Source organism: Acanthopagrus latus, chromosome 13 (assembly GCF_904848185.1).
Source record: "Acanthopagrus latus isolate v.2019 chromosome 13, fAcaLat1.1, whole genome shotgun sequence".
NCBI classification, from domain to species: Eukaryota; Metazoa; Chordata; class Actinopteri; order Spariformes; family Sparidae; genus Acanthopagrus; species Acanthopagrus latus.
Genome location: NC_051051.1, coordinates 16404859 through 16432790, shown reverse-complemented (window position 1 = coordinate 16432790; position 27932 = coordinate 16404859). Strand labels below are relative to the sequence as shown.

Here is a 27932-nt window from a genome sequence, read left to right as displayed (position 1 = left end):
GCCCCCCCATTATTCCATGCAGAATGAATGGCACAGATGTTGTTGGACAAGACAGTACCCCTTGGTCCCCTTCCCCTCACTATTCGCTCAGCATGAGGTCTGAAACTTGTTTTTTGATCATTGTTTCCCCCCAACTTACCCCCTCCTCGGGGGGAAAAAAGGACCCAAAGAGGAGGGCGATGGGGAGACCAAGAGAGCCAAATCAAAGAGGGAGGGAAGAGAAGCACACAGCCATGTTTAAGGAATATGAAGAAAACATACTGTTTGACTATTTCCAAATAACAAGTGGTGTGTAGGACAGGTCACATGTTTGTGGGGTGCCACAGTAGGGGAAGTAAGTATTTGCTGTGGGTATGGATGATACAGAGGAGCTGCAGTAGGGGTTCAGTATTTGCATCCAGGAAGTGCTGACTGAAGATGCGGGTCAATGCGTGGCTTCTCTTGGTGTCCTGCTTCTACACCTGGGCAGAGTATTCACAGAGGTGCACGTGCCAGGACATCTGTCCCACAGAGACAGGATCAAACAGGGGGTCAAAAAGCCGGGTAAAGGAACATGTTCGTCACGGTGACGGACACAAGCACACACATCACAGGAGCAGGCCACATCGCAGGAAAGGTGAGTCCTTAACTCTGACGACTTCTCAGACTGGAGGCACACAGTTCTGACGAGCTGCAACCTGTTGTGCATGGACGGGTGCATGATTTGTCATGCAAGGTCTTTGGATGTACGTTGCAATGCAGTAATAGGTCAACTTCTTCTAAAGCATCTCATGGGCTAAGATCAGCTGCTAAACTGAGTAATTTGAATACGTAGGAAATAATTTCAAGATAGATATAAATATGAATGAAATGAGACAGGTTTTAACCCTTCTGACATTGAGCTTACTTACCTTGTTTGATGTCCCACAGACTCCACTTTTGTATAAGTAAAAAAAAAAAAGGAAAAAGAAATTATAATAATAAGAACCATGAATAAATAACAAATCAATATGTTCTTTCCTTCGAAATATTATTTCTAGTGTGACATCATTAAAACCCAAGATTTGACTCTTTGCCACAAACTGAGTTTGCAGCTTGGATGAGGTGACACTTCATCATCATTAATTAATGTTAAATGAATCATTTCTTAACTTTAGTTTGCTGTTATTGCACTGCTAACAAACAATAAAATGCATCACAAACCATGTATTGAGCATGTGTTTCTTGTAAAGTTGCGACTGATGTTTATCATACTTTAAAATGGTAGATAAATACTGTGCAATTAAAGTATAAACATTGGTGAATGGCCATTATAAATTCTACATGTAGTTTAGTCTAAGTCTAGTATAAAAACCTCTACAAATACTTATAAAGCATCTCATTGTTTGTTAACAGTCAAATAACTATTAACTAATATCTAACTTTAAACCAAACCAAATCAGCGTTTTATCAGTGATGCTTACAAACAAATGTGTATTGTAAGTTACAAATCTGATTTGAGTTGTGGGAGAGGTAGCGCTGTGAAAAACGTACTGTCTACACTGAACACAAATATAGAACATCGTATGAGCACCCACTGTGTTATATAGCAGATCTAATGTCACATTGTCTGTAACAGATTACTAAAACATGTTAAATCATTTTGAAATGCAAAATCCCAAATGATTAGAAGAAGCTATGAAGCATCAATATGTTAAAACAAGGTTAAGTGGGTTTTTGTACTGAAACGAATGCTAAAGGCAACAGTTTGGGTTAAACTGGCTTTCAGGAAATGTCCTTTGATACCGCTGGAAACCCTGGCTGTTAACAAACAATAAAATTCTTTTTAAACCATGTAAAGGTTTATAAATGCTAGTTGCAAATTCACGATAAACAATTCATTAAAAAATGGTTTCAAAAGCATGTCATTGTTTGTTCACCTGAAATCACCATTCACTGAAGTTGAATTAACAAAAATTTACCATTCATAAATGCTTTATGAAGTGTTCCCCGATGTAATCGTAATAGAATGCAGTCGTAATTGTCTGAAAGGAAAACTGAAGATAGACATTGTGCTGTCACCCCTTTTCTTTCATTCTGCCAATCAGGCTGGGTCACTAGGAAACAGAGGTACAGCGTGTCACAATCCAGAATACATTTTTGCTTAAACAAGCTTAAAGAAGTCTTTCATGGTGACAGTGATTGTTGATTCCTTTACAAAACACACTTGAATTACACTCTGAATTTACTCTGAAGTCACTTTTTATCACATTCCTCACTATAGCTGACACATTCTTTCTTTTCCGTATTCCATCCCGCCCTCTATGCTCGTTCCAATACTTCTCCTGACCTTTGGTCTATAGCCTGAAAGAGGTTCCTTCCCTCGGCACATCTCAGCCCAGCACCATTCCCATGGGTTGTGTTTAGCCGGGACTCATCCTTCATCCTCTCTAAACCTTTTGTTGCAGACTGAAAGCTGGCCGATGCCGGGGCCATCAAGCCCAAGTTGTTGGATCAATATAAACATCCATCACTTAGCCTGGGGCTTTTCTGAGCCTCACAATGAACAGCTCACTAAACAATACGTTATTTATGTGAGCCATTGGACGGAATGAACTAGTGGCAGTCCACTTATTTCTGGGTCGCCCTTGTTTTGCTATGATGGGACTTGGAAGTAACTCAGCATCTGGAGTGTTTTTTTTGTTTGTTTGTTTTAATCCCTCCCAATTTTATATTTAAGATGGATTGCATTACTTTTTACACTTTATACCATCATAATTATTCATGCATCAATGAGTTCTTCACTTAAATGTTGAAGCTTGTTAAGGTGCTTGACTACTACAGTTTGTCTGCTGGGTGCTGGTAAGATATAATAAATCTGCAAAGTAAGTATAATGAATAAAGTTGTCAAAAGAAATGTAGTGTAAAAAGTACAATATTTGCCTGTGAATTGTAGAAGTAGAAGTAGAAGTATAAAGTAGCATTAAATGTAAAGATGGAATTAAATACCCCAAACTTGTACAAATATGTTATTCATTTAGTCTTCTTGCAGCTTTAAGGGGCACCTCGCTCCCTTCCAGATTGCACTGTGGGACAATTGTATTGATCAACAGCATAATCTAACTCGAGTCCGACTTATTTCGGCTCCAACAGTGCGAACACCCAGCATACTTAATACATGCTTGAAATTAGTGTGCAGAATGGGACACAAAACCAGTATGTTTTTATCCACAAGTTAAAGTGAATTTGCTTTTATTTCAGTGATTTCAGTCTTTTTGTGATAACCTATGTCAAGAAAAGAATATCATATCATTCAGCTAATGTGAATTAATGTGAATATATATATATATATATATATATATATATATATATATATATATATATATATATATATATATATATATATATATATATATATATATATATATAATATATACAGTGACCGCCCCTCAATACAAGCTGCTAACTGAGAGATGAAATACCATACAGATACATAATTTCCTGCTATTGTTTAGACCCATGGGAGAATCAGCCTTCCCGCCTCCCTAGCAATGAGCTGCTGCCACACACTGTCAAAAACAAAGTAAGAAACTGCAATGATGGCTGTGTGGCTTATGTTAAGACAGCAAGAATGAATGCATCCTACAGCTTTTTTATTTAACTAGATAAACCTGAAAAACACAATAGTTTGAGCTGCAGTCACATTCTTCTTCAGGATTTCAGGGTAGGAAATTCTGCTAATTCCCTCAGTTTGAATGCCACCAGGAAATATAACAAATAGATTTATACCTTAATCAAGTTTCTAATTATTGAGAAAAAAAAAATCATATCAGTACTTTTTCATGCACATTCAGATAGACAGATAGATAGATAGATAGATAGATAGATAGATAGATAGATAGATAGATAGATAGATAGATAGATAGATAGATAGATAGACGTTTCATTGTCATCTGTTAGATTCCACACGCTGGTATAATTTGAGTGAAGACACATTGACCACTTGTTGAGCGTCATGTCGATTTTTGACAAGGCAAGCTAGAACATTGCCGGAAGCTGGAGGTATCATCTTCAAATTAAAATTGAGAGAATGAGACACAGGCACTAAAAAACACAATAAGTAACACAACTGTAAGGATGCGGTGTGACAAAATCATATGGCACATTTGAATAATATCAAATAACTTGATATATTTTATAAACTGTGCCTTTTTAGTATAACAGCGAAGCATAGTGTCGTAATTGAATGTTTTATTTTGAAGAGCTAGCTGACGGGAAGCTTCGGACTGCTATTACCTTGACGTCAGTGCGATAACTGACGGCGAATTTAAGTTGGCGTTGATTTCCATCACAGGGCGGCATTTTTATGTGATTTTGGCACTAAAGTCAGAATGTCGTTGTCGTTGAAAGCAAAAGAAAGGAGAAGTTGGTTAGACATTCAGTTAAATTAAGCGTGAAAGTCATTTGCGTGACTAGCTTAATATAAAAAAGAAAAATAATACTTATTAACGGCAACCGGAACGTGAAGTAACTGTAAGCTATCTGTATGACTGTTAGCTTGGCTGAACATCAATGATGACGACTAGAGGTGTTTTCATGAGCATATTGTTACCAGTTTTTGGAGTTCTTCTGTTGGGTGAGTACGTTTGGGTTTTGGATTAATTCAGAATCAGAAAAATATTCAATTAATTATTTCACGTGTTTAACTTAATGCTGCAACCTTTAAGTACAGCAAACAATCTGATAGAAACCTACTATACATCAGTTACGTGTCTTAAAATGGCGATGCTAGTCCTTTTACCACATAGATTTGATGAACTTTACACATTAAGTCCGTGAATGCTGGTGGCTCTCTTTCTTCAGCACCTCCTGATCACGTGCATCAGTGTTAAAACTGAATGCTAGGTGATGGGTCATCAGTTGAAACCACCAGGGATGATGCCCACACTGCCTGCTCATTCTTTGTTTTAAATAGTAACAGGTAGGAAATAGACTGCACTTAACCTCATGTATCAAAGAACTAAAACAGTGACCAGAGGTGTCACTTGTAGGTCACATTGCACTGTATTTGGCAAAATCTGAGAAATCCTTTGCAAATCTGGCAACATAAATCCATGAAAAGGGCAGAAACGACCTACATTTTTGTATTATTGATTGCTTATAATCAGTATTATCATTGAATTGTTGTCAATTTTTGGTGAATAGTATCAGATATTCAAAGACATCCACTTCAAAGGACTAAACCCCTGCAACTATTCAGGTATGAACATTTTACAGTGAAATGTGGGTCCTGCTTAAATAAATGACAAATAAATAAATTCTGTTGATCCACTAATTGATCAACTAAAGGACCAGTCTTCTCAGCTTGACACACAACAGAACCTCTCAAGGTCTCCGTGCCAACATGTGGGGCACGGGGGTTGAGTGTGACGGTGCGTTGTTTGGCAGGAGGTTGCCTTGCTTTCCCACACGTTTTGAATACTTTTTTCAGACACATTGAAACATCCTCATCGCAACCTTCCTCTTGAGAAAAGAGCTTGAAGGAATGCTCAGAGCCCTATGAACACTTTGACTTGTGATGCATTGACGTTTTGGCTGCATCCTCTTTTTATTCTTTACTCAGTGACAATGAGGCTAAACAGGCTATTGTTAGCTGTAATTTAAAGGTATCTCCGGCTATAGTGAATGAATGAACAGCTCAAGGAGTACAACCCCTTTGTTGATTGTCCCTGCCCATTTAAGGCAGCCAAAAATGTTTGGCCAGATTAGGAAAAAAACAACATTTCTTGGATGTTTCTTAATGTTTGCAGCTCTTGAGCATCTACAGGCTTTGGTGTTTTTTCATCATTTTCAAACTGTTTGGTACCCCCTTTTACTTTATAAGGATTGGACAGTGACTGGTTCTGAATTAATAAGCGGCTTGTGACAAGTAGTTTCAGATTTTATAAAAAAAAATTGTGAGTGTATGAGACAGGCCTTTGTGAATGTTCCTCTCAAACCCTTTAAAGCCTACGGCCTCTCTGACATGAAATAGCAACATAATTTTTGAATTTTCCTTTTTGTTTGCAGATCAGTCAAAACAAGTCCATGGTAAAATTCCACAATGTCTTTTGTTCTGTAGCGGATATGCTGTTGATGGGGGAGTTCGAGTCTGCCTTTGTTAGGGTTGATGTTCCTGAGACCCTCGAGCTTCCTCTCCTGTCAGGAAGCTGATCACAGTCTCCCCATTTCCTTCAGTGTGGTCATCCAGCTACATGGGAAGTTCAAACAATGGCATTCCATTGCTGCTGGATGCAAATAGACATTGTTTGTTGGTAGCAAGGCTTAACCTTGTTTGTTGTGGGTGTTCTGTTGCCAGATAAAATGAACCCAGAGGTGGTGATGCATAGTGCTAGGTGCTGCTGTTTGGGTGTGGCTTCTCAATACAGAACAAAATGATACTTGTATGCTCTTATCTTCTGATGTGTGAGAGCAAATCTATACAGCTGATACCAATGCAGATTCTGATCTTATTGAGCATATTGGGTATCAGGCACACATGGCTGATTGACATTTGTTACATTTTCATCGTTGTCATCATAAAAGTCTTCTGTGACTTACAGTCATTCAGTAATGGCCGGCCACAGATTCAGTTTTAAGCGCTGTTGCAATACTTGACATGCTTTTACACAAAAATGAAAATACAGTTTTGTAGTCCACAAAACATTTATGGCTATTCACAGAAAACGTGTTGCAGCATTTCCTAAACAATTAAAGCTGATGGGGACAACCAAAAAAAAGAAAATAGATTGAAAAGAAGTTATTTATAACCTTTTGAAGAAGCAATCTTCAGATTTTAGCACGCACCCTTTCTAAAGTAGGTGCATGAGCTCGACAGTGTGACTAAGGTGTAAATGATTCCAAACAATTTGTTTACTGTCAACATCACCACAACAAATTCCTCGTATGTGTAAAATCGTACTTGGCAATAAAGCTTTTTCTGATTCCAGAGACTTGGATCACTGCAGGCAAGATATAGGGAGCCATTGCATGTTTACTGTCTTTTTTTTTTTCTTTTTTTTTTTTTTTAAAGGCCCCATGTAAAAGTCCCCATGTACCTTCATTGTTTAGGAAAATGCTATAAAACTGTTTTGATGTGCAGCTCCAGAAATCTTTTGTGGACTATGAAACTTCCCCAAACTTACCATCTGCATGATGGAAACATCTGAACTGTTCATTTAATGTGATTAAACAGAACTACAATACACACTCTTTTCACTGCTCTGCTACTAGATACACACTTGGATGCTCTTTACATTTTCTACAAATCTGTCTTCTCCTCAGCTTACAGAGTTCGTGGAGAGGACATGGCACCCCGCATCGTCCTACACCCGTCTGATGTTGTGGTGAAAGCTGGGAATCCCGCCACGCTCTCCTGCCGGGCAGATGGCAGCCCGAAAGTAACCATTGAGTGGCTGAGAAATGGCCAGCCTCTGAAAACACTGAATGCAGATGGACATTTGGAGCCACTGGTTTTGCTAGAGGGGAGCCTCTTCTTCCTGAGTGTAGGAGAAGGAAGTCGAGGTCAGTCACACGAGGGTGTCTACGCCTGCGTGGCCCGGAACAGTGCTGGCACAGCCACCAGCCGTAATGCATCTCTGTATATTGCAGGTAAGACTGGGGGATCCTCATAGATTGTAGAGTGCAGGTAGTCTTTAAATCATATAGATAAAGAATAAAACAGGACATCATACATAATCTTTGTTAGTGTGGTTTTCATCAGTCTTCCCCAAGACACAAGGAGAAAACTAATGGTCGGTATCATGACTATTATATTGTCATTTCTTTTGAAAAAAATTCTGAAAAGTAAAAAATAAATCATACCAAATGTAGATTACACTTCACTTTTGCAGGCATGTCCATCCATGTCCCAGTTCAAAATCTTTCTGCTGTTCAGACATGTTCAACAGTCAAAGCATCTCGCATCTAAGTCCAATGGATCGCGGATGCAAATGGCCAAAATGTGTTTCCTCTATAGGGTATCTTGGTTTTCCACTAGTTTCCATTTCTCAGCAAAAAAATTCTAGCACAACATTTAGCACATCCTGCCATTTTTGTTCATGCTCATCTACCAAGAATATTTATTACCTGAAAATCAAAATACACACACACACACACACACACATACACACACAAACACACACACACACCAACTGGCATGCACACTTGCGCATGTAGAGGGCTGATGAAGATGTATGTGGTAAAAGAGACAGAAAGGGTACAGAGCTCCAATGTCAATGTTTGCTGGACAGGACGGGGTCAATCAGTGGTGCTAATTGACCTCGGACCCTCACTGTTTACTTATCTGGATCCCAGTGTGGCAGTCGACATGCAACAGCTGCTTGTCTTGGGGTCTCTACAGGACACTTAAAGCTGCAGCGGACAAAATGGCAATGTAGGAAAGTTCAAATGAACTTTGGTTTTGTCTTTTGATTATGGCTCAGAAACAGCTCCAAGTGTTTGTTACAAGCTGTTTTCTTCTGTAGAAAAAACCTATTCACTCACATATTTTCACTCTAATGATTGTGAATAGGGTTTTAAAAGCTGGTTTACTGCCTGCCTTTGGAGCCAATAAATAGTAAAGTCACTCAGTCAGCCATCAGCCTTGTGCCTGCTGCATGTATGTTTACTGACGATCTATTGTCAGAAACTTTAGTACAAAGTGCTAGCTTTAGTTTTGTGATAACCTGTTATTGATTTGACCTTAAAGGACTTGGCCAGACAGAGCAGCGCAGGATAGCAGACGGTTCTCATTCATTGTTTTTTTTTCAGGTATCTGTGTTTTTAAATGATGTTTATGGGATGTGAGTGATGGCAGAAAATATCAGCCTTGACCATTAAATGCTCTAAACAGTTTTTAAGGCACCAACTTAACCCCTTTGCCATTGTTAGCCTCACGTCATCCTTGTTTGGATCTTACAAACCCCACAGCTCTAAGTGAAAAAATAAAACTAATAGCAATATCTCACTTAAATATTCTTTGTTTCTGAACTTTACTTTAGTGTTAACTCTTTACTTTGTCACAAACTGAGCTTGCACAATGGATGAAGGGGACATGAAATAAATAAATGACCATAGAGTGTGCAGTAGATATTGCACCAAATAACGAAGTATTTAATATTTATTAGTTTCTAATAGTTTTGTTTTTTTTTTATATTGTGTATTTTATGCATGGTTCATGTATGTCAAAAAGTCATTTTCATTCAAAGAAAAGTTCAATATATTTTTCCACATAATCATGTTATGATGTTTTGACTAAATGAGTGCAACTGAGGTTTTACTTCTTTCAGACTTCTTGTGAAGAATTCTCATAAATTCTAACAGACATAGTTGGGATTTAAGATTGTGCTGCGTAAGCAGTCCTGTCAGCACCAATCACACATATAGAGCATATGAACATCCATAATATATATCTACAGCTACAGGGTCTCTAAGAGCAAAAGACAAGTTATGAGTAATTTTCTGTAGTCTGAAACAAATTATGTTTTGAAGAAGTTCTGACAGCGTGAGGTAAAATAAAAAAAGTATCGAAGTGATTATATAGTTTTGAGTATGTTTTACTCAACTTTGAGAGCCTGGGATATATAGGCATTGCATGAAGCCATTAATGTACCACATGTCCATGAGACAAGAGAAGTCTATCGCTATGTCTTACCTTTTTATTATATTGTTTATTTTCTTCTCTTATTATTGTTTATTGTAATATTACTTTCATTTGGCTGCTGTGACACAGAATTGTCCCCATTTGCGGGTCAAACAAAGCTTCTGATTCAAAAGACATGAGGGTAGTCTTTAGATGAATATGTGTTATTATGATTTTCATTCTGTTTTGTTTCACCTCGTCTCTAGCTGAGGGATAGACACCTAATTTCAAATATTTGCTCAAAATCTCCTGCCAGTTCAGAGTAGAGTTTTCATGGCCATGGAGTTTGTGTTGACTAATTGAGGGTAACCCTGACTATGTTGTTGTAGTGCTGGAGGAGGAGTTTGCTGTGCAGCCCAGTGATGTGGAGGTGGCAGAAGGGGAAGTGGCTGTCTTAAACTGTGGCCCCCCAGTGGGACACCCTGAACCTAATGTCATCTGGAAGAGGGATGGCAGGCCCATTGACAGCACTGATCACCACTACACTGTAAGCACTTGATCTCTGCATGATTGTAAGGATAGTTTTACATACTGGTCTCATGACTGAAACATTTCTTGTCTCTTTTATGGAAGATTTTAACCTTATTAATTCAAAACAAGTAACATCTCCAACAGTGCACACATATGAAATGAATGACCCAAAAGGCAGCAGCAGGAGGTGAAAATAGCACATGTCCATGGACAGTTTGCAATCGCTGTGATTGATAAAGAGCCACTAAGCTAGGACCCTATGCTTTTGCCCTATTTTTTCTACACTGTTTATATCAAATTTTGTGAAACTGATGCCACGATGCAGTGAATAAAGACACAAATCCTGCACCTTGCTTGTTGAGGGTTATTTTATAGTCTTGAGTTAGACAGAGTGTGATCTATCTATGGTGTATCGTTAGATGATGTCTTGCAAAAACCACTGTATCATGATACTATCGTTATCAATCGCAATTGTTTCGTAACGTATCGTAACGTATCATATTAAGAGCTTCACTGTGATTGTCACCCCTAACGAGCCAGTGTTAAAATAATGAAAAGATTTGTGTCATTATTGATTAGTCCATGAATGTATTTGTTCTTCGTCACCTGTGCTGTGTGAGTTGAAGGAGGAGAATAACGGATACATTTAGCAACAACAATAATCAAAGAAGCAAAACCTGCTTTAAAAACCCACCAATGATGCAGACAGGATGGTGATGCTCATGGCTCCCTTTGTTCACCAGGTGCCAAATGTTACTCTAGCATTGTGTCTCTTTTTGTCATGATTTCAAAAGTGAATAAGACATGATGTCCAATGAGAAATTAGAAGATGGCAAACACAAACATAAGTTAAGAACTTAAGCTCTTGTCTCTATCAAAGCGTGATGAAACGGCACGTTATGTAACCCCAAATAGATGGATAAACTCCATTATGTTATATTGCAAGTGTCAGAGTAGAAACCTTTTTTCAAATAGATAAGGTAGACACAAGTTCACAAAGGGCAGCAGAGGATCATGTACAGTACCTGCTTATCTTACAGAAAGCGATTGAAGCCATACACACATCACATTTGAAGTGTATGTTTCTGATAAAGGGTTCACCGAACTATGCATCCTGTCTCTTCCCTGCTGTCTGCACTGTGCTTGTTGCTGTAGGAGCTGATTGGGAAGCTTATCATTGCTCCTGCAGAGAAGAAATACTCTGGCGCCTATGTGTGTGAGGCCAGCAACATTGTGGGAGTGAGAAACAGCAGGGCGGCTCGGCTCTCTGTGCTGGGTAGGAAAACATTCCCGTGATTGCTTATCACTGCTATTAGGATATATATATATATATATATATATATATATATATATATATATATATATATATATATATATATATATATATATATATATATATATATATATATATATATATATATATATATATATACACACACGTGTGTGTGTGTGTAATATTGCATTAAAACAAATAGACCTTTGTGATATATTTTGTTGAGTTGTGTATATATTTATCCGAAATGGTTCCAACAGTGTTCCAACCAGAGAAACCCACAACTGTACTCAGGGTAATGGTGCATTTTATTTGGTTGTCTTCTGCTATAATGTTGGGATCAAGTCTGAGAGAGAGAAAGAAAGTCAGCGAATGACACTAACAATTAGGTTTAAACATTTCTTCTTGAGTAACATTTAGGATTTCATCACCAATGGTGGTTGTTAAACAGTGAAGACAGGAACAGATCCTTTGCTACTCATATTTTTTGTTTTGATTGAGAGACCTATAGTGGCAGAAATGACGTACAGTGCATTTAACAATATCAGTTAAGCTCTATGTATTGAATACATTTTTAATTTTAGACTTTTGGGCTTTTTTTTATCTTCACTAAAAGAGGATCCTCCTTTACAAACCAACCACACCATATACAGTACTGAGTTCTCCTCTCTCCCGCTGCAGCCAAACCTGTGTTGGTGCTGAAGCCAGAAAATGTGTCTGTGAGAATGGGGGAGTCTGCCCAGTTCTACTGCCAAGCTAAAGGTGACCCCCCACCTGCTGTGGTCTGGAGCAGGGAGCAGGGGGCTCTCCCGAATGGCAGGTACTTTATTATGACAAGACACAAAATTTGCAGCCTCCATGAAATGTATATTTGCATTTAAAGTACTCTAACATGCGGAAGACATAAAATATTAGTTTCACAGTGCAGCTTTGAGAAATTCAAATGAAAAATAAAGATTCATCTTCAGGTTTGACAGTCAGTCTGCACAAATATAACCTTTTAGCTGGGAGCTGTGCCAAGTAATTTCTCAAACAATAGGTTGAACCTATACTTTATTATCATTCATAGTCCTATACAGCCATTTAACGTTTCATTTTAGCTTTTCAGCTGCTGTACATTTTTCCTCAGGGCCAGCACATGTAAATCACTAACTGCTCTATATATGTGTAAAGGTATCTTGTAAACCCAGACCAGACTCTCCAGATCCATTATGTGACAGCCCTGGACGCTGGGAAGTACATCTGCACTGCTGCCAATGATATAGGTGTGGTCACTGCCAGCGCACAGCTAGTTGTGCAAGGTAAGATGATCTCTGAAAAAGCAGGGGTCTCCAAAGTGTCTTTCAGTGTGGACTGTTGGGCTGGCTGGCTCAGTTAGAGTATAAGTTCAAAGTGCTGAGCACACTTCTTTCTGACCACTGTGTTTCTCCTCCCAATACATAAATAGGCCTTAATATCGATATGCTGACTTTAATTCAAAATCAATATATTGTTGCTCAGAGCATGGCAGTGACGAGCAAAAATGCACCACAGACAGATACGTTAAAGGTAATTACTGCAAAAAATAGCCTATACAGTCATATATTTATTATTCAGCTATTTTTGCAGAATGATATTGTTTCATTTCAGTCTAATAGTAAATGTTCAGGCATGGCCCAAACATTTGAATCCTCTGTGATGAAGCATAGGCCACAGCAACAAGCTATACCAGCAAACGTAGCTGTGACGGGTTTCCCTGCAGCCAATTTGAGTAGTTCAGTGGGACTTAAAAGGTAGCTTATTATGATGTATGTTAGTAAAAAACTCTGTGCTATTGGGATTAAACAAAAAGGGTCTTATTATTCAAATAAGGATGAATTCAGGAGAGCAGCCACAAATGAACTATGAAATGTTTGTGGTTAATAGGAGTGAGAGGTAAAGCACAAACTAGACATTCATATGGCTGGATTTAGGGTAATGTGTCTCATCTAATAGATATGCACATTTTCCAGAAGAGCACTTTGCCCAGTGTAATTTTGACACCCATACAAGATGCCCCAATCACTGTTACTGGTTTATTGAGAGTTTTCATTATGGATGTAAGAACTGTTGTATACCAGTAATTAGATTAATGACTTCGGCAAAAGGGTTTCTTACCAAATTCATAACGCACACAACTAACACTCGCTGGCATCCATTGGTGACATGTACATAGAATAGAACACATTTAGAAAAAACACATTTGTTTCAAGTTTTTTTTTTTTTCCTTTTTTGGTAAAAAGAAAGAAAAGCTTGATGTAAATATATTTTGCAAACTTTTCAAATAAATATAAAACAAAAATAAAAAGTACTCTTTGTGTTTCCAGAGGCTGCCAGCACTAAACAGAAAGACCTCCACAAAGAGCTGTCAGCGCTGCGAGTTACTCTGGAAAATGTCACCATCGTGTCCACTGGGTCCAACATGTCCCAACTACAGTGGAAGGTATGAGCGAGCTAATTGAGCGTTTCGGAGAAAGTGTCAATATTTCAGGCGTGTGATCCAAGTTGTGACTTCTCTCTCACTAGCTCCAGTCCCTTCCAGTCCAGCCTCATTACCTAGATGGCTTTGAGGTTCTGTATCGCTCTCTGCTGCCTGCTAGCTCGGACTGGGCAGCAAGGAAGGTGACACTGCCCAGCTATCAGACTCAGGTGGGCCCCTTAAAGAAAGGCTACAAGTACGAGTTCAAAGTCCGTCCCTATGGCAGCAACTTGTATGGGAGGGAGAGCAACACCCGGCACCTCAGAGTCCCTGAGACAGGTGAGGAATGTTTTGATAAAAGTTAGGTGTGTCCTTTTTTTGCTTTTTAAAACTTACATGTGATTTACTGAAGTTGAATACATAGTACAGCCATGTTTAGATGATAATAGTGCACTCAACCTTCATTATGCAGTGCCCAGTGCCTCTCCGATGACTGTGTCCACAACAGTGAGCCATGAGCAGAATAACACCATCTATTTGAGCTGGGAGCCTCCTCCTCATGACACCCACAATGGTATCATACAGGGCTACCAGGTATTCATTGGATAACGCTTGTACTTACTAATACATATCTTATCAATGATCCTGGGTGTCTTAAGGATGCAAATTGTTTTTCCAGGTGTGGTGTGTGGAGTCTGAGGAGCAGCAGTACCAGAACTGGACTGTGGATAGTGGCCAGCACAACCTTGTTATCTCTACTCTCAAACCAGGGAAACAATACTGGCTCACCATAGCAGCTGTCAACGGAGCTGGAGTGGGAAGGCTGAGTGACCCCCATGGAATTGTCATCAGTAAGCAAAAGGGAGCTCAGGGACAATTTTACTGTTAATTTCTAAATCGGGGTCAAATATGACCCATGTATATAAATATGACCTAAAAATCAAATACAAAGAAACTATGAGGAGTATTTACTAGTCATTTATAAACCAGGGACTAGGGGGCTGAGGGGCATTAGCCCCTTCCCTTATTCCTAACCTTCTACCTCTTATTATAAGACCTACCGGTACATGGATCAGATATGCAGAAGTTGCCATGTTGAGTTGGAAAATATGCGGCAGGTGAATAAATTTCCACAGTAGATTTGTTCCTGAGTGCAAACATTTCCAAATATAAGATATTCCTATGAAAGTCCATATTGAGTACAGACCATAATACCAAACCTATTTTGAAACATAAAGTAAGAAAGGAAAAATAAAAACAATGATTTGTGGCACTCACAAGCAAGCTAGACACTGTATGACTTGACGAAGAAATGAATATGGGTAATCTTGTCCCATGTTGTAGTGAAACAAAAATAGTTGACATGCAAAAAATAAATAAGGAAAAATGAAATAAGAATATAGAAAATCAAAACTCAACTAGGTATTTTTTGAGGATCAATGTCTGATTTCATCTGCTTTGTATTTGCTTTTCAGACCCACAAAAGGCCATTTCGCCTGAGTCGGAGAGCCAAAGACGGGATCTGTCTCAGGTCCTGGCTGTGCTTCAAGACCCAGTGTTGATCGGCAGCATTGGCGCCCTCTTGTGGTGTGTTTTGATGGTTACAGCTGTGTTCCTCTTCAGACGCCACAGCAGGACTGGCCACTTGATACCAGGACATGGCAAGGCCAAAGGTGTGTCTCCACACAGGTTCAGTGTTCATATTTAATATGATAATTTGATAAGTTTCAGTGGGTTACAGCTGAATCTCAGTAACACCTACAGGACTTCAAGTCTCTGATAAAGCTATGTTAAAAATGAAAAAAAGCTGTCCTATATAATTTTGTATAAATTTGTTCATTTCTTTTGAAGGTTTGCACAGACTAACCAGTGAAGATCTTATAATAAAACACAGGTAAAGTGGAGAAAATTGGCAGAGCTTGGTGTTTACAAATATGATGTCATGTTTGGATTTATTCTTATGACTTCAATGACATGACATCAAACTGCCCAATCTAATCATATTCTATTTCAATAATTGTATTTCAAGTTAAATCTGCTTTTAATTAATACTGAATGGATCGACTCATAACAATACTAAGGCATTCTTTTTCTGACATGTGCTGCTTCCTCTACAGGATGGCAGCGCCAGACTCTCCTTGGATTTCTGGAGGCTGGAGACCTGCCTTCAACCAGAAATATCAGGATTTATGGGCCCAAGGACAGAAACATTCTGGGATCAGGAGCACCAGTGAGTATTATACATTGACATAGATGAGAAGTGTAAAAATGTGGTCTAATCCCTTGCCCTGAAACACATGATAAATTGGATGTGAACGCTAGTTTATCCAACTGCAGATAAAATGAATAATTTGTTAATTTAGTGAGACACTAATCTGGGGTCCTTTCTCATGCAATGTTATTTTGGGCATGGTGTGAACACTGTTAAAGCAAAACTCTCCCCGGCTTTTTTTGTGAATGTATGTGAGTCAAACCTTCATGTAAAAGCATAATGACGACGAAAGAGGCACTTTTAGGATTTACCATATTTTCTTTTTCGGGTCAAACTCATTTTCAATGGGAGTGTTAGGGGCATTACTATGATAGCATCAAAATGGCAGCATCATGGCAGCCAGAAGTATCGATCTCCGAATGCGACTTAACATAGAGGTGAGTTAAGGTGGACCACTCCTACTGCTTAGTTCCACATAAATCAAGGGTGCGCAAATACAAATCTTAAAGGGCCACAAAGATTTTTTTCAATGACTCAAAGGTCCATATGTTGATGTCAGTGAGGCCACATGCAGTAATACTGAAATATTCATTCAAAACAACAACAAAAATACGAACTAAAATAAAATGTCATTTCTATTTTGACATAAATTAAAATACATAGTTGAATATTTCCTCTTTTTGTTTGCCTTCAAACATTGTGTCCATCACTTCAGTCATACACTGTTTTATTATTTCTGCATCCGAGAATGGCTTCTTGTGCTTACCCAAAATCCACACCACTCTAAGTGAGCACTCTGTTGCTTTTTGTTGTTGTGTCATAGATGTGACGAGAATCCTGCTCGCAGCTTGATATGACAAAATTGTGCTCGCAGCAATGAGTGACCCAGCTGTGTGTGTGTCGTTGGCATGGAGACAAGTCCTGGTATACACGTGCTGACCCAACCGAAACACATAGTGAAGGAATAATACTTCAGGCCACAAATAGGAGGCTGGCGGGCCGGAATGAGGCCCGGGGGCCGCCTATTGAGGACCACTGATATAAATGCTTGGACAATTCATTGTTTTGTCGCAAAAAACAATATTGACCTTGAAGTTGAAAAAGGAGCCTTATATAAGAAACAATACTAAAATCAAAAGCCGGAAAAGTCACGTGAGATATAGCTTTGCTGGAAGCGTGTAGCGGGCCGCTTTAACTGTCCTCCATATTATGCCACATTCTGAGATCGATACTTCTGGCTGGCAGGACGGCGGCGAGTGAAACAAGCAACTGCTAACATGAGTTGTTCAGAAACTTTCTTTTTAGTAAACTCTGTACACAAACAATGTTCTCAATGCTCATGTTCATGTGTAGAGACCGTGGTGATACTACAAGCAAAATTTTATGTTGTGTCGAGCCTTCTTAGTGTTTTAAAAACAGCGACTTTGATGCTATCACTAATTTGCCCGTAGCACTCCCATTGAAAAGGAGTTTGACCTGAAAATGAGAATACGGTATGCTAGCGTAAGTGTCCCAGTACTCAATTGAAAATTAGCTTGCCTGAAAACGAAAAACTACGTTTAATCTTAAAAGTGCCTCTTTCATTGTAATTATGCTTTTACACGAAGATTTGACTCACATACATTCACAAATAAAGCCTAGGTTGCTTTTTGGTGCGAGTTTCACTTTGAGTCGAATACCAGACCAAACCAGAACTAAAAGGTGACAGCGTTTTGTTTTTTGTTTTTGACCTTGGCTAGGATAAAATAAACTATACTAGTGATTTGAAAGACTCCTTAGACTTGTGGCAGATTACCTTCCTACCACACATTCTGATGAAACCTTTGACTTGTCGATAAGGACAGTAAACCTCATTACCATAAATGTGCTTTGGATAAATGTCTGTATCTCATTAGGCCTCCCAGTTTCATCCAAGAAGGACCCAAGCTGCCTGGATTCAGCTGTCCCCATTGTGACCGACAGCTGCGGTGTCTATGGCACTTTCTATGTTGACCTGATGGGCAACGGCCTCAAGACCTTCAGCAGTCCCAAATGTCGTCCTAAGATTCCCCATGGTCTGCCCTATCAACAAGGAACTGAGACCATCCAGATATTCAGTCAGCCTGTTGCAAAGACCCCGGCCTTTGGTAGTCAGGAGGCGCTACCGTGGAAACAGGCAATACGCCCCCAGCCCAAAATGGGCGTGATGAGGGAGTCATGGGAGAAGAGCCACAGCAAGCAGGGTGAATAGTGGTGGACACTTGTGAACGTAATGTTAATACCACTACTGCAGTTAATGTCAGAGTCCTCTGTCTTTGTTTGTATCTGCATTTTAACTTCTGATACATCACTTCAGAGTGTAGTAAAATAATGTGAATGTGACAGTAATTTGATTAGTTTGTTTTGGTTAGAATATTTTCCAATGTATCATCATATGATATGGGGTAATGTGTCCTAGTTTAACTCATTCCTTTCTCCCCAGAGTTGCATGCAGTGAACAGCGTCCCCATAGTGCCAACGGGGAACCAGGCTTGTCCATCCAGTATCTACAAACAGAGACTCAGTCACATACCATCAGGCCGGCACAGTAAGACAAAAGCTATACAGCCATTATCATCCACACACCATTATCTCACCACTGACAGTGAGTGGGAGAGACAGACTCATTTACACTTTTAGACACAGGACTGTCTTCTAGTAATTATAAATAAGTGCTTGAAATTGAGCTAGACCACAAATTATAACACAAATTAGATGATAATGGTAATAATTTGGTATTGGTAATTAGTCATGTGCCTCATTTTATTTTGATATGTCCTGTGTTTTTGTTCAGTTGGACTGAAAGACTGTGGTAAAGTCGCTGGCTGTCCTCGCCTGCTGCATTACTCTGCATCATTACACCTAGTGGACATGCTGCCCCCGCCACCACCACTACCTATACAGGACACTGTGGACACACACAGCCTCACCTCAGATGAAGGGTAAGAGACACGCTCTGCTCGGACTGGGTGGTTAAGGGTGGAAAAGATCAGCGCTGAATTGTCATAAATCGCCACACTGTGTGTAGATGACACATTGAACTTGTACTGTATGGTCGCTGACATCAAACCTAATTGTATGCAGTGTTTCACCATATATCTGTTCTAGTTCAGCTGAGTTTGGCTGTAATGTATGATATGTTTAAAGCAACCTGTATCTCTAGAGACCAAAAAAACAACAGCTGAAAAAACGGGTAACCAAGCAATCAAAATCAAGCTGAATACCATGTTTCAAAAACCAGTCTTCACGGTGCCTTATTGGTACGGGATGATCTAAGCTTCCTTCCTCTGACTATGTTTTTGTCCTGATGAGAGGCCAAGGAAATGGCCACACCTGGAAACAAAAATGATAAGGATCTTGTTTGCAGACATATATCTGTGAGTTAAAACACAGGAAACCAAGCTAGTTTCCACTTCCCAAGGACAGGAAAATGTATAACTTAACATATAGACTGGAGATAGAAGACCTGAAGCCTGTTGTTTTTCACTGTGAACTGGGAGAACAAGAAGCTGTAGGCACAGAATGTCTAAAGGCAGACGGGAGAACATTTTGATTTGGAAGGGTTTTAAATTTGACCAATAATGTTAGTCACTGGTGAAACCTGAACTTCATCTTGCTTGGGTCTAATGATCCCTGTATCTGGCTGAATAATTATATAATGTCATATATAATGTCCATTCCAGAGCAGGAAAGTATTTTTAATGACACAAAGAAACTGGAATTTTTTTAACCACTGATACTGAAAATACTTGGAGCAGAATCAGTTAATGTTGATGCCACAAGTTTAGCTACTAGGGCTATACAGATATTCTTTAATTTTCATCTGAAATTATGAAGAAAATGATGGGATTATTTAAATCTTTTGTCTTACCTGTCACAAAAAAACCCAACTCATAGACAGACAATATAAAAAGTATGACATTATCACTAGCTACCATGAAAAGTAAGGGGAAAAAGCTAGCTGACTGACTGTCCGGCTGACTGGATGGATGGATGGATGGATGGATGGATGGATGGATGACCCTAGAGCAGCAATCATTATATGAGTAATTGCCAACGGTTAATTAATTATGCATGATTTTTTAAGATAAATAAAATACAAGATTCTCCATTTCCAACGTAAATATGAGTACTTCTATTTTCCTCTGTGAAAGTGAACTGTTTAAGGACGTGAGCTTCGGGAAACACTGATGGACACTTTTCAATATTTTCTTACATTATATAAACTTAACAACTAATCGATTAATCAAGAAAATGATTGACAGTTTAATGAACAATGTAAATACTTGTTAGTTGCAGCCCTGTCAGTAACATGATTATAATTGTAACTAATCATTTAGATTATCAGTATCATTTAGTGAAGAAAGTGACTAAATATATTGCCGAATTGTTGATCCATGCCTATGTGTTAGCATTGTGGGGGATCCATTGATGTTTATTATGATAATGATTGAAGAGAAAATGGTCCAAAAACACAGTCTCACATATCAGTCTGGTGTATTTTCCTCAGCTCCAGTCGTTCTACAAAGCTGACAGTGGACGTGGGCTCTCTCCAGTCAGTGTCTGCTGCGTCAGGCCACTGTGGGCAACCAGGACCCACCACCAACAGCAACAACAACAAGAGCTGTCCATCCTATGGCCACATGTCTGCTACGTCATATTACATGTCAACGGATGATGAACAGGGCGGCACCCTGACAGCAGAGGAAGCCACCCAGTATCTGGAGCTCAGTCCCAAACCAGAGAGATGCAGGTAAACATACAGAGAAGACTGGTGCTCAATGCAGCGTTTACACACTTGTTCCTAAAAATCTTATGTTTTAGAAAAACAGCAGTCAATATTTATTATGTAGACATAAACATAACATTATAGACATAGACATATATATATAGATATAGACATAACATTTAATTACACTTCATGTACGATACAATCATGTTACTGAAATGGTTACTTTTCATTGAGATACATGGGACAATTTGGGACAATTGTCACAATACTCACAGTTATTTTGTTTCTTTTTTTACTTATTACAAGCAAAAAACACCTTATATTAATAGTTTTTACCTTATTTTTTAAATGGTATTTTCTCCAGTGTCCCATCTTAGTTTATAACATATCCAGTTACCTGACCATACCACCCCTGTCTGTCAGCAGTGCCCTGCCTGTGCAGCATCCCTCCCTGCCCAACCCCTTCTCCCCCAACTTGGGCTACATCTGCGGGCCAGTCCGCTCCACTCAGCTTGAGGATGACTCTGACACCGACGAGCCTGAGGCCCCACCAATTGGTTTGCGACGTGCCCGCCTCCAGAGCACACCTTCTTCTTGCTACAGCGAATGGGACAGCTCACTGTGGAACACCTGGAGCTCAGTGATGGACGGCAACATGGCCAGCGCACGCACCAGCCTCATCAGCTCGGTGGACAGCTGCTACACTAATGACAGCACCAACTTTGCCCGCTTGCTGGCAGTGGCAGCAGAGACCATGAGTGCAGCCTCCCTGTCAGGTAAGCAGAGAGGAACCTTGTTTATTACTGACTGATTCTCACTGAAAAAATACAACAGGGTCACCTTAGAATGGAAAACCAGGGAAATCAGTTCAGCTTTTTTGAGGGGTTTTCTGTTTGTTTTTTACCAGTATGTGTTCAAGGAGAGTTCACTGTTGTGTTTTTCAGGAACACCTCATTCACATTCACACAGTTAGACATTCACACCTGCAAGCTGCTCAGAGTCCAGCAGATCAGACTGTAGCAGTAGTGAGCAGCTCCACTGGATTGGTTGAGGTTCAGGGCCTTGCTTAAGGGCACATCAGGGGTGGTAATAAGGGGAGGGCAAATGCTGCCTTTTACTTTAACTTTGAACAGTCTTGCCTCTCTAAAATTTAGGCTACCACTGAACACATCATCATTATAATCTGGTTAAATAAAACAGCAAAACCGGCATAGCTAGTGACTAAATTGTCCTTTCCTGTTGTGTTTATTATACTTCTCCACTAGATGGTGCCATCCATCTGCGATGGTAACATGCACCACTATAGGCAGGCTAATGACATACAGGAACTGTGTCAAACAGAACCACAAAACTTACAACAAAAGTTTGTTTTGAGTGTTCTTATGTTTCTGATGTTTAAGATTCTGTGAAATAATTAAGTCTTTTTGGAGGGTTGTACTCATCTCTCGCATGCTTACATACAGTGAGTGTATGTACACATACATGTCTGAGTAGGTTTTCCATCAGTGTATGTCAGCGGTTTTGCATGTGTCTGTTGGTGTGAGAGACAGATATATTAAGTTGGATATCTGAAGTGGCACCAGGCAATTACTTAGGACATTTCAGGGAATTGAACCCGCAGATGAGTCATCCCTCCCTCCTGAGTCCTCTCATCAGTCACTCTGCTCTCCCTCTGCAGGCACCTTTCACTTTTAATCCATTTGCCAAACTCTCACTTTTGGCTGTTTTCTACCTCGGCCATTTTTCACACATACAGCAGTGCGACGTGAACAAAACGCTAAGCGTTTGCTCTGCAGCTGATAATGCAGACTCACATAGCTTATATTAAAGTTTAATAATATGTTTTCAAAGTGATTTGCTGACCGAGAGCTGTGGTCGCTTTTCTTCGTTGAAGGAGCAGTTTGCCCTATAAAATGAAGATTTAGTCATTACTTTTTCATCTCAATGCTGATTGAAAGTCGGGTGAAGTTTCACAGCTCAACCATGCGTATATGTGCCACTCAGCAAGATCAACAAGAAAATGCATTTTCTGCATACTTAAGTGTTTAACAGCTACCTGGAAGTGTGAACTGCCGACGTTGCAGCAACAAGGCCTCAGATTGTCAGATTGAATGTTACATTTTTAGCTTTTGATCTATTATCTTACCTTTGTAGCATCTTTTAGTAGCGCCAACATATAAAAAGACTGTTCAAGAGGAGAAAAGGCTTGGAAAATGTCATGTGTTCTTAATTGGGGTATATGTTGTTTAGATCAACTAAAATGTACCGTACATGGATTACACCAGAAGAGTTGTATAGAGACTTTTTTTTTTTTTAAACAAGTCTCCATCTACTTCAGTTGTTTAGGAGAATACTACAATGCTCCAGAAATGTTTTGTGGACAAGTGAAAAATGACTGAATCTTCATTTTTGGGTGTACTGTTCCTTTAAGGGTTGGAGAATCATCCAATAAGGGAACTGATATGTAGCTGACTCATGTGAGAATTTATGTAAAATGGAGGTTGATTCCCAAACAGAAATGACAGATCGCCTTTGTAGCGTTTTAATAGGCTGCCCCGTCATAATTAACAGTAATTACAGTCTCTTGATATTGATTTTGAATAGTTGCCTTTTCAGCAGAGGAACGGTTAATACTCAGCTTTACATGTATCTTGATATAAGATGTGGTTCACCTATCTCTGAACTATCCGCACGGAGGTTAAGTGGTTTTCAGGATAAAAACATCGTGGACTAATTATCTGAAAACAGTGGAGCAGCAGGAGCAGGCCTGTTACAGACTGGGACACAGTGTAATTTGCTCTTTCACACTCTCACATTAATTGGCAGAGCCTCTATAGCTTGAACCCTTCAGCCTGAAAAAAAAAGAACTCTTACTATTCCTGGTCAGCAACACTTTCTGAGGTCTTTGAAATGCACCAGTGCCTTTATAGAATTGAGAACCTGGCTGATGGGAATTGGCAATGTTTGTTTTGGTTTTATTTTCAGTGACAGACAGCTGCTTCAAAGAGGCCTCTAAATTTGCTTTTGCCACAGAGAATCAGCGTGAAAGGTGCTCCTCAGAGGTCTTGAAATGTTTACTTATTCTGTTACCTTCTCCGAAGGCAAAAAGGTTCCTGTTTTAACATAATCGCTCCACTCGATATTGAAATGCATGTCAACATGCAGTCTTCTTCTTCTGTGTTTAGACTTCTCCCCGCCAGCTTCCCCCCTCAGCGCCCTGTATCCTTCATTTCGTGCAGAAGGTGACTCATTCGGGGAGCTGGATCCGGTTCCTGCTTGGGACTGGAACATGGCCTGGGTGGAGGAAATGGAGGCTAAGTACAGACCACACTATCCTGGCAGAAACACCAGACCCTTTGACATTTAGGAAGACTCTGCCATAGGAGTCCAAGATACAGCATAACTCATTTTTTGGACAACTTCAGGAACACCTCACAGCAATGCCAGTACTACAAGACAAGAATAGAGTACAGACATGATACTGCAACAGTGATTGAGTCACTTTTTTGAGACTGCAACTAGTAATTTTCAGATCTGAATAATTCAAGGTTGATGTGTCTCTGTCAAGACTAGATAGATATCTCAATTTGAAATATAATTGGAGCCATCTCCATGATGTTTAAGACACCTCTGTTAGTAGATGCACATCTGTTGTCTGTAATGGTTTTCCCAGTTTACCTCAGGGCAGTCTGGCTACTATTTTGCATCCTTCAGATGATTTTCAGTGAGTTTCTAAAGTTTATTTTTCCTCTCCATATCCTTTCCACTCATTAAAGAATAGTATAATGAGATACCCCCCTCAGGATGTTCTCACCCAGAGCGTTTTGAAAAGGCCAGAGAGACACACAGACTGGATTGTGAGACAGTGAGAAAGCAGTCATTACAGTAGGAAGAAGAAATACAGTGCTGGAGTTTTTACCGTCACAGTTTATGTTTGTTTCCCGTTTTCCTATTTGTGTTGCAGGATTTTGTTTGGGCTGAAGTCCTACCGACTGAGGCCATTCTCACTCCTAACACATCAAATTCAGCAGCCTGGTAAATGGCCTTATGCTTCTAAGTTTGATGCTGTAGGAAGCTTCTAGCACCACTTTATGAAGCGCCCCTCTAGCGGAATCATACAAAGAGTGTGAAAATCAAGAGTCAAGAGGGATTTTTTCATGTAAACGTATTACGTGAAGAGAGTGATGTAAATACATCCAAGCTATGCTCCTTATGTTACATATCCAGCCTGCTTACGTTACGTTACAAGACTGAACATGTTAGTCCAGAAGTCAAAATATGTCTTTGTGTGTCAGCAGGCTTTATTTTGAAAGTCTGACAGGACTTTGCACATGATATATTATTGCTAACATACCTGCGAAGCCATTCACATGCAAACTGACACTAGAGGAGAAGGTAGAGCGTCACTGTTTGAAGCTTAATGCCACTGACCAGGCTGCTGTATTTGAGAACGTGTTGACCAAATAAAGCGCAGCATAGTTATGTTGTACAAACCTTTTTACTTATCAAGTGTATATATGCAGCATGTGCAACAGATGTTATTTAAATAATTTTCAACACATTCCAAATCATTTTCTGTCTTGCTGTTTATTTTGGTGATTTCTTTGACATTCTGAGAATTGTTTTATATTATGCTATTGTATTTCGTCTTTATACACCCTGTCCTCATCTTAATGTTACTCAAAGTCTGTATTGGAGACAGAACATTGTGAAGGTCAGATAGAAAAAAAAAATAGAAGAGTTATTTTTGAAAATCCTTTTTCTTTCACATTTACTTGAATTAACTTGAGGTTTTAACTTTTAATACCTTTTAATGAATTTTAGCAGACATTGAACAGAATTTGTATTGTCAGAGCTGTATGCATAGCTTAGTTTTATGTTTTGTAATAAATTGCATTTTATTTTGTTCACCTTACAGTACAGATGTGTTTCATAGTTTTGAATAAATCTTTGTATTGGTTGAAATCAAGCGTTATATATTTTGCCAGGACTTTTGGAATGTATCTAGCTCACTTGTTTTCCACTGTCCTAAGGGGGTTGTGAGATAAATTCCGGGGGTCACCAGATGGTTGTGGAGACCCAAAACGTAAAACGTATTTCAGACTGGGGAATAGTTTTTTCCATCACATTTCCTCTGTACGCAGCAATATTGGACTGAGGCAGAAATGATTTTTCGTAAAGAAAAACTCCCCACTCTGATGTTATTGTCCCAAATTAAATTCACCGTCATACACGCTTGAATTGAGACTTCAGTTTATTTTAAAATACCCACCACACAGGATGTATTTACAGTATCTCCTAGAGGACTCTTCTCTTTTAGGTGTTGGTGTTCATTGTTTACAGTTTACTATGGGACTGTGTGTGTGGATGAAGTGAAGTGAAGGAAGTGAAGTATCTTTACATTCCACTCTGTCCCTGTGTGGCCTGTGGGCAGGATTCCCATTGACCGCTGCTGTTCTTAATGACTATGTAGAGCAAGAAGGTGATGTTTAGAACTCATCTGTTTGGCTTGATTAACCAAGACAAACAATGCTGCTGTTCCTGATAATGGCTTCTAATTACAAACCAGCGGAGAGAATAATTAAACCTTTATCTATGTTTATGTTTATACAGAAACAGGAAAAGAGTCTTACTGATGTTTCCTCTCCAAAGGAAAACCTTCGATTTCATGTGGTTTCCTCTGTTTAAAGCGGATTATTGCACACGGTCATGACCTGACATTTCAGTCAAACCTCGCCCGAGTTGTAAGAGTATTAAGATGTGAAGCTCAGCAGACATTCATACAATACATCTAATGTGATTTCCTCAATGACTCGGTGTTCAGGATGAGTGTTTATCATGCAGCTGCGAAGCACAACACACTCTTTTTCAAAGTAATCCGTGTCTTCTATCTGGGCTGCTAAGGTCAAATGACACTGGGAATGTTGAGCTTAGAAGTGCTTTGCTGTCTGTTTCATTTATAAGCTGCACAGGAGCAGTCGCGCCAGCGTCAGAATTTGTGTGTGCAGTATTTAAAAACCAAAACCCATCCGTAATTACCAGAGTTGAAGACATGCGTTGGGATGTGAGGTACAGGGGTCATTTATTTATTCTTTTCAAAAGAGGAACGGGCTTTGTTTCCATGCAAGAAAGAATTTGGAGCTATTTTCAAGGCTTCTCTCCTTTTTTATTTTATTTTGAAGATTAACCCGCCAACTTGATTTGCATTCATTGTCAGATGGAGTGAAGCAGAGCTGCAATTAGAAGTAAAGTCAAAGCAGGCTAAAAACATCAATATTTAAGTCAAAATAGTTGTCTAGCAGGGAAATCACGCTTCAAACTGTGTTAAACTATCATGTCACATTTATAATCTATATGCAATGCAGCAACTACTGGATTATTTGCGTGTGTGTGCGTGCGTGCGTGTGTCCGTGCGCATGTGTAAACTGGACTGCCAAAGGGATTATCCGTCATCTGTCTCCTTCACTAAAGGCCATATGTTTCTACACGAAGCCTCCAGCGCCGCCAAGCAGCGCACACACTCGCTGGAAGATGAGACCACACACTGTGAGGAGGTTCACATATGAATCAGGCGCTACTGTATGTGTGTGCATGTCTTGTTAGTTCACATGCGCACACATGCACACACACAGCTGCCCCCGGGATTTGTGCATCACAGATTTTGGTCTATGCCAAAATACCAGCTTTATATAGCATGTCAGCGAACCAATGACCCATATTAGACATGGCCTGAATCACGCACACACTGCGTCCACACACACCCAGACGCATACACATGTAGATTTATTGCATGTCTCTCCTGCAGGCTGTTTTTTTTTTTTTTTTTTTTTTTTTTTTACCAAATGGATAATTACCATTCTATGACCAGACATTAAATTATGGGCAGTGAAGTCCAGCATCATGGGATATAACCACGGCCATGAAACCAGACACTTTTAAATACTGACCTGCAACCAGTAAATCAATCAGTTTTACAGGGTTACATTTACATCATCAGGTTGTCAAACTGTCATTCACTTCGATCCAATTAACTTTATCAACACCACTATATATATATATATATATATATAATATGATGGAGCCTTATTGATCTATGGGGAAATGAGGTTAGCCTTGAGGCCACAAAAGTGATTCGATCAGAGCAAACAG

General features: G+C 39.4%; 1 protein-coding gene across 2 annotated transcripts; it reads left to right on the top strand.

Moving 5' to 3' along the window:
* The first annotated feature begins 280 nt into the window (after window positions 1-280).
* On the top strand, window positions 281-26024 carry robo4 (roundabout, axon guidance receptor, homolog 4 (Drosophila)). 2 transcript variants are annotated; one of them, XM_037120526.1, is made up of 19 exons: window positions 281-616; window positions 7282-7608; window positions 9970-10127; window positions 11267-11387; window positions 12066-12204; window positions 12558-12685; window positions 13730-13845; window positions 13929-14160; window positions 14294-14415; window positions 14501-14672; window positions 15297-15494; window positions 15673-15715; window positions 15939-16051; window positions 17929-18255; window positions 18495-18599; window positions 18846-18993; window positions 20562-20804; window positions 21210-21559; window positions 23969-26024. In XM_037120526.1, the coding sequence occupies exons 1-19, from the start codon at window positions 418-420 to the stop codon at window positions 24148-24150; spliced, it is 3423 nt and encodes a 1140-aa protein (XP_036976421.1). In that variant the 5' UTR covers window positions 281-417; the 3' UTR covers window positions 24151-26024. The 2 variants fall into 2 exon arrangements, with proteins under 2 accessions (XP_036976421.1, XP_036976422.1); XM_037120527.1 differs by lacking the exon at window positions 281-616 and adding an exon at window positions 4260-4594.
* The last annotated feature ends 1908 nt before the right edge of the window (window positions 26025-27932 follow it).

What these genes read in the sequence shown, in the direction of transcription:
- robo4 (XM_037120526.1), top strand. Translation starts at nt 418, where the DNA reads ATGCGGGTCAATGCGTGGCTTCTCTTGGTGTCCTGCTTCTACACCTGG. An exon ending in CAGGCCACATCGCAGGAAAG is followed by an intron (nt 617 to 7,281) that starts GTGAGTCCTTAA and finishes TCTTCTCCTCAG; the next exon opens with CTTACAGAGTTCGTGGAGAG. An exon ending in CCTCAGAGTCCCTGAGACAG is followed by an intron (nt 14,161 to 14,293) that starts GTGAGGAATGTT and finishes TTCATTATGCAG; the next exon opens with TGCCCAGTGCCTCTCCGATG.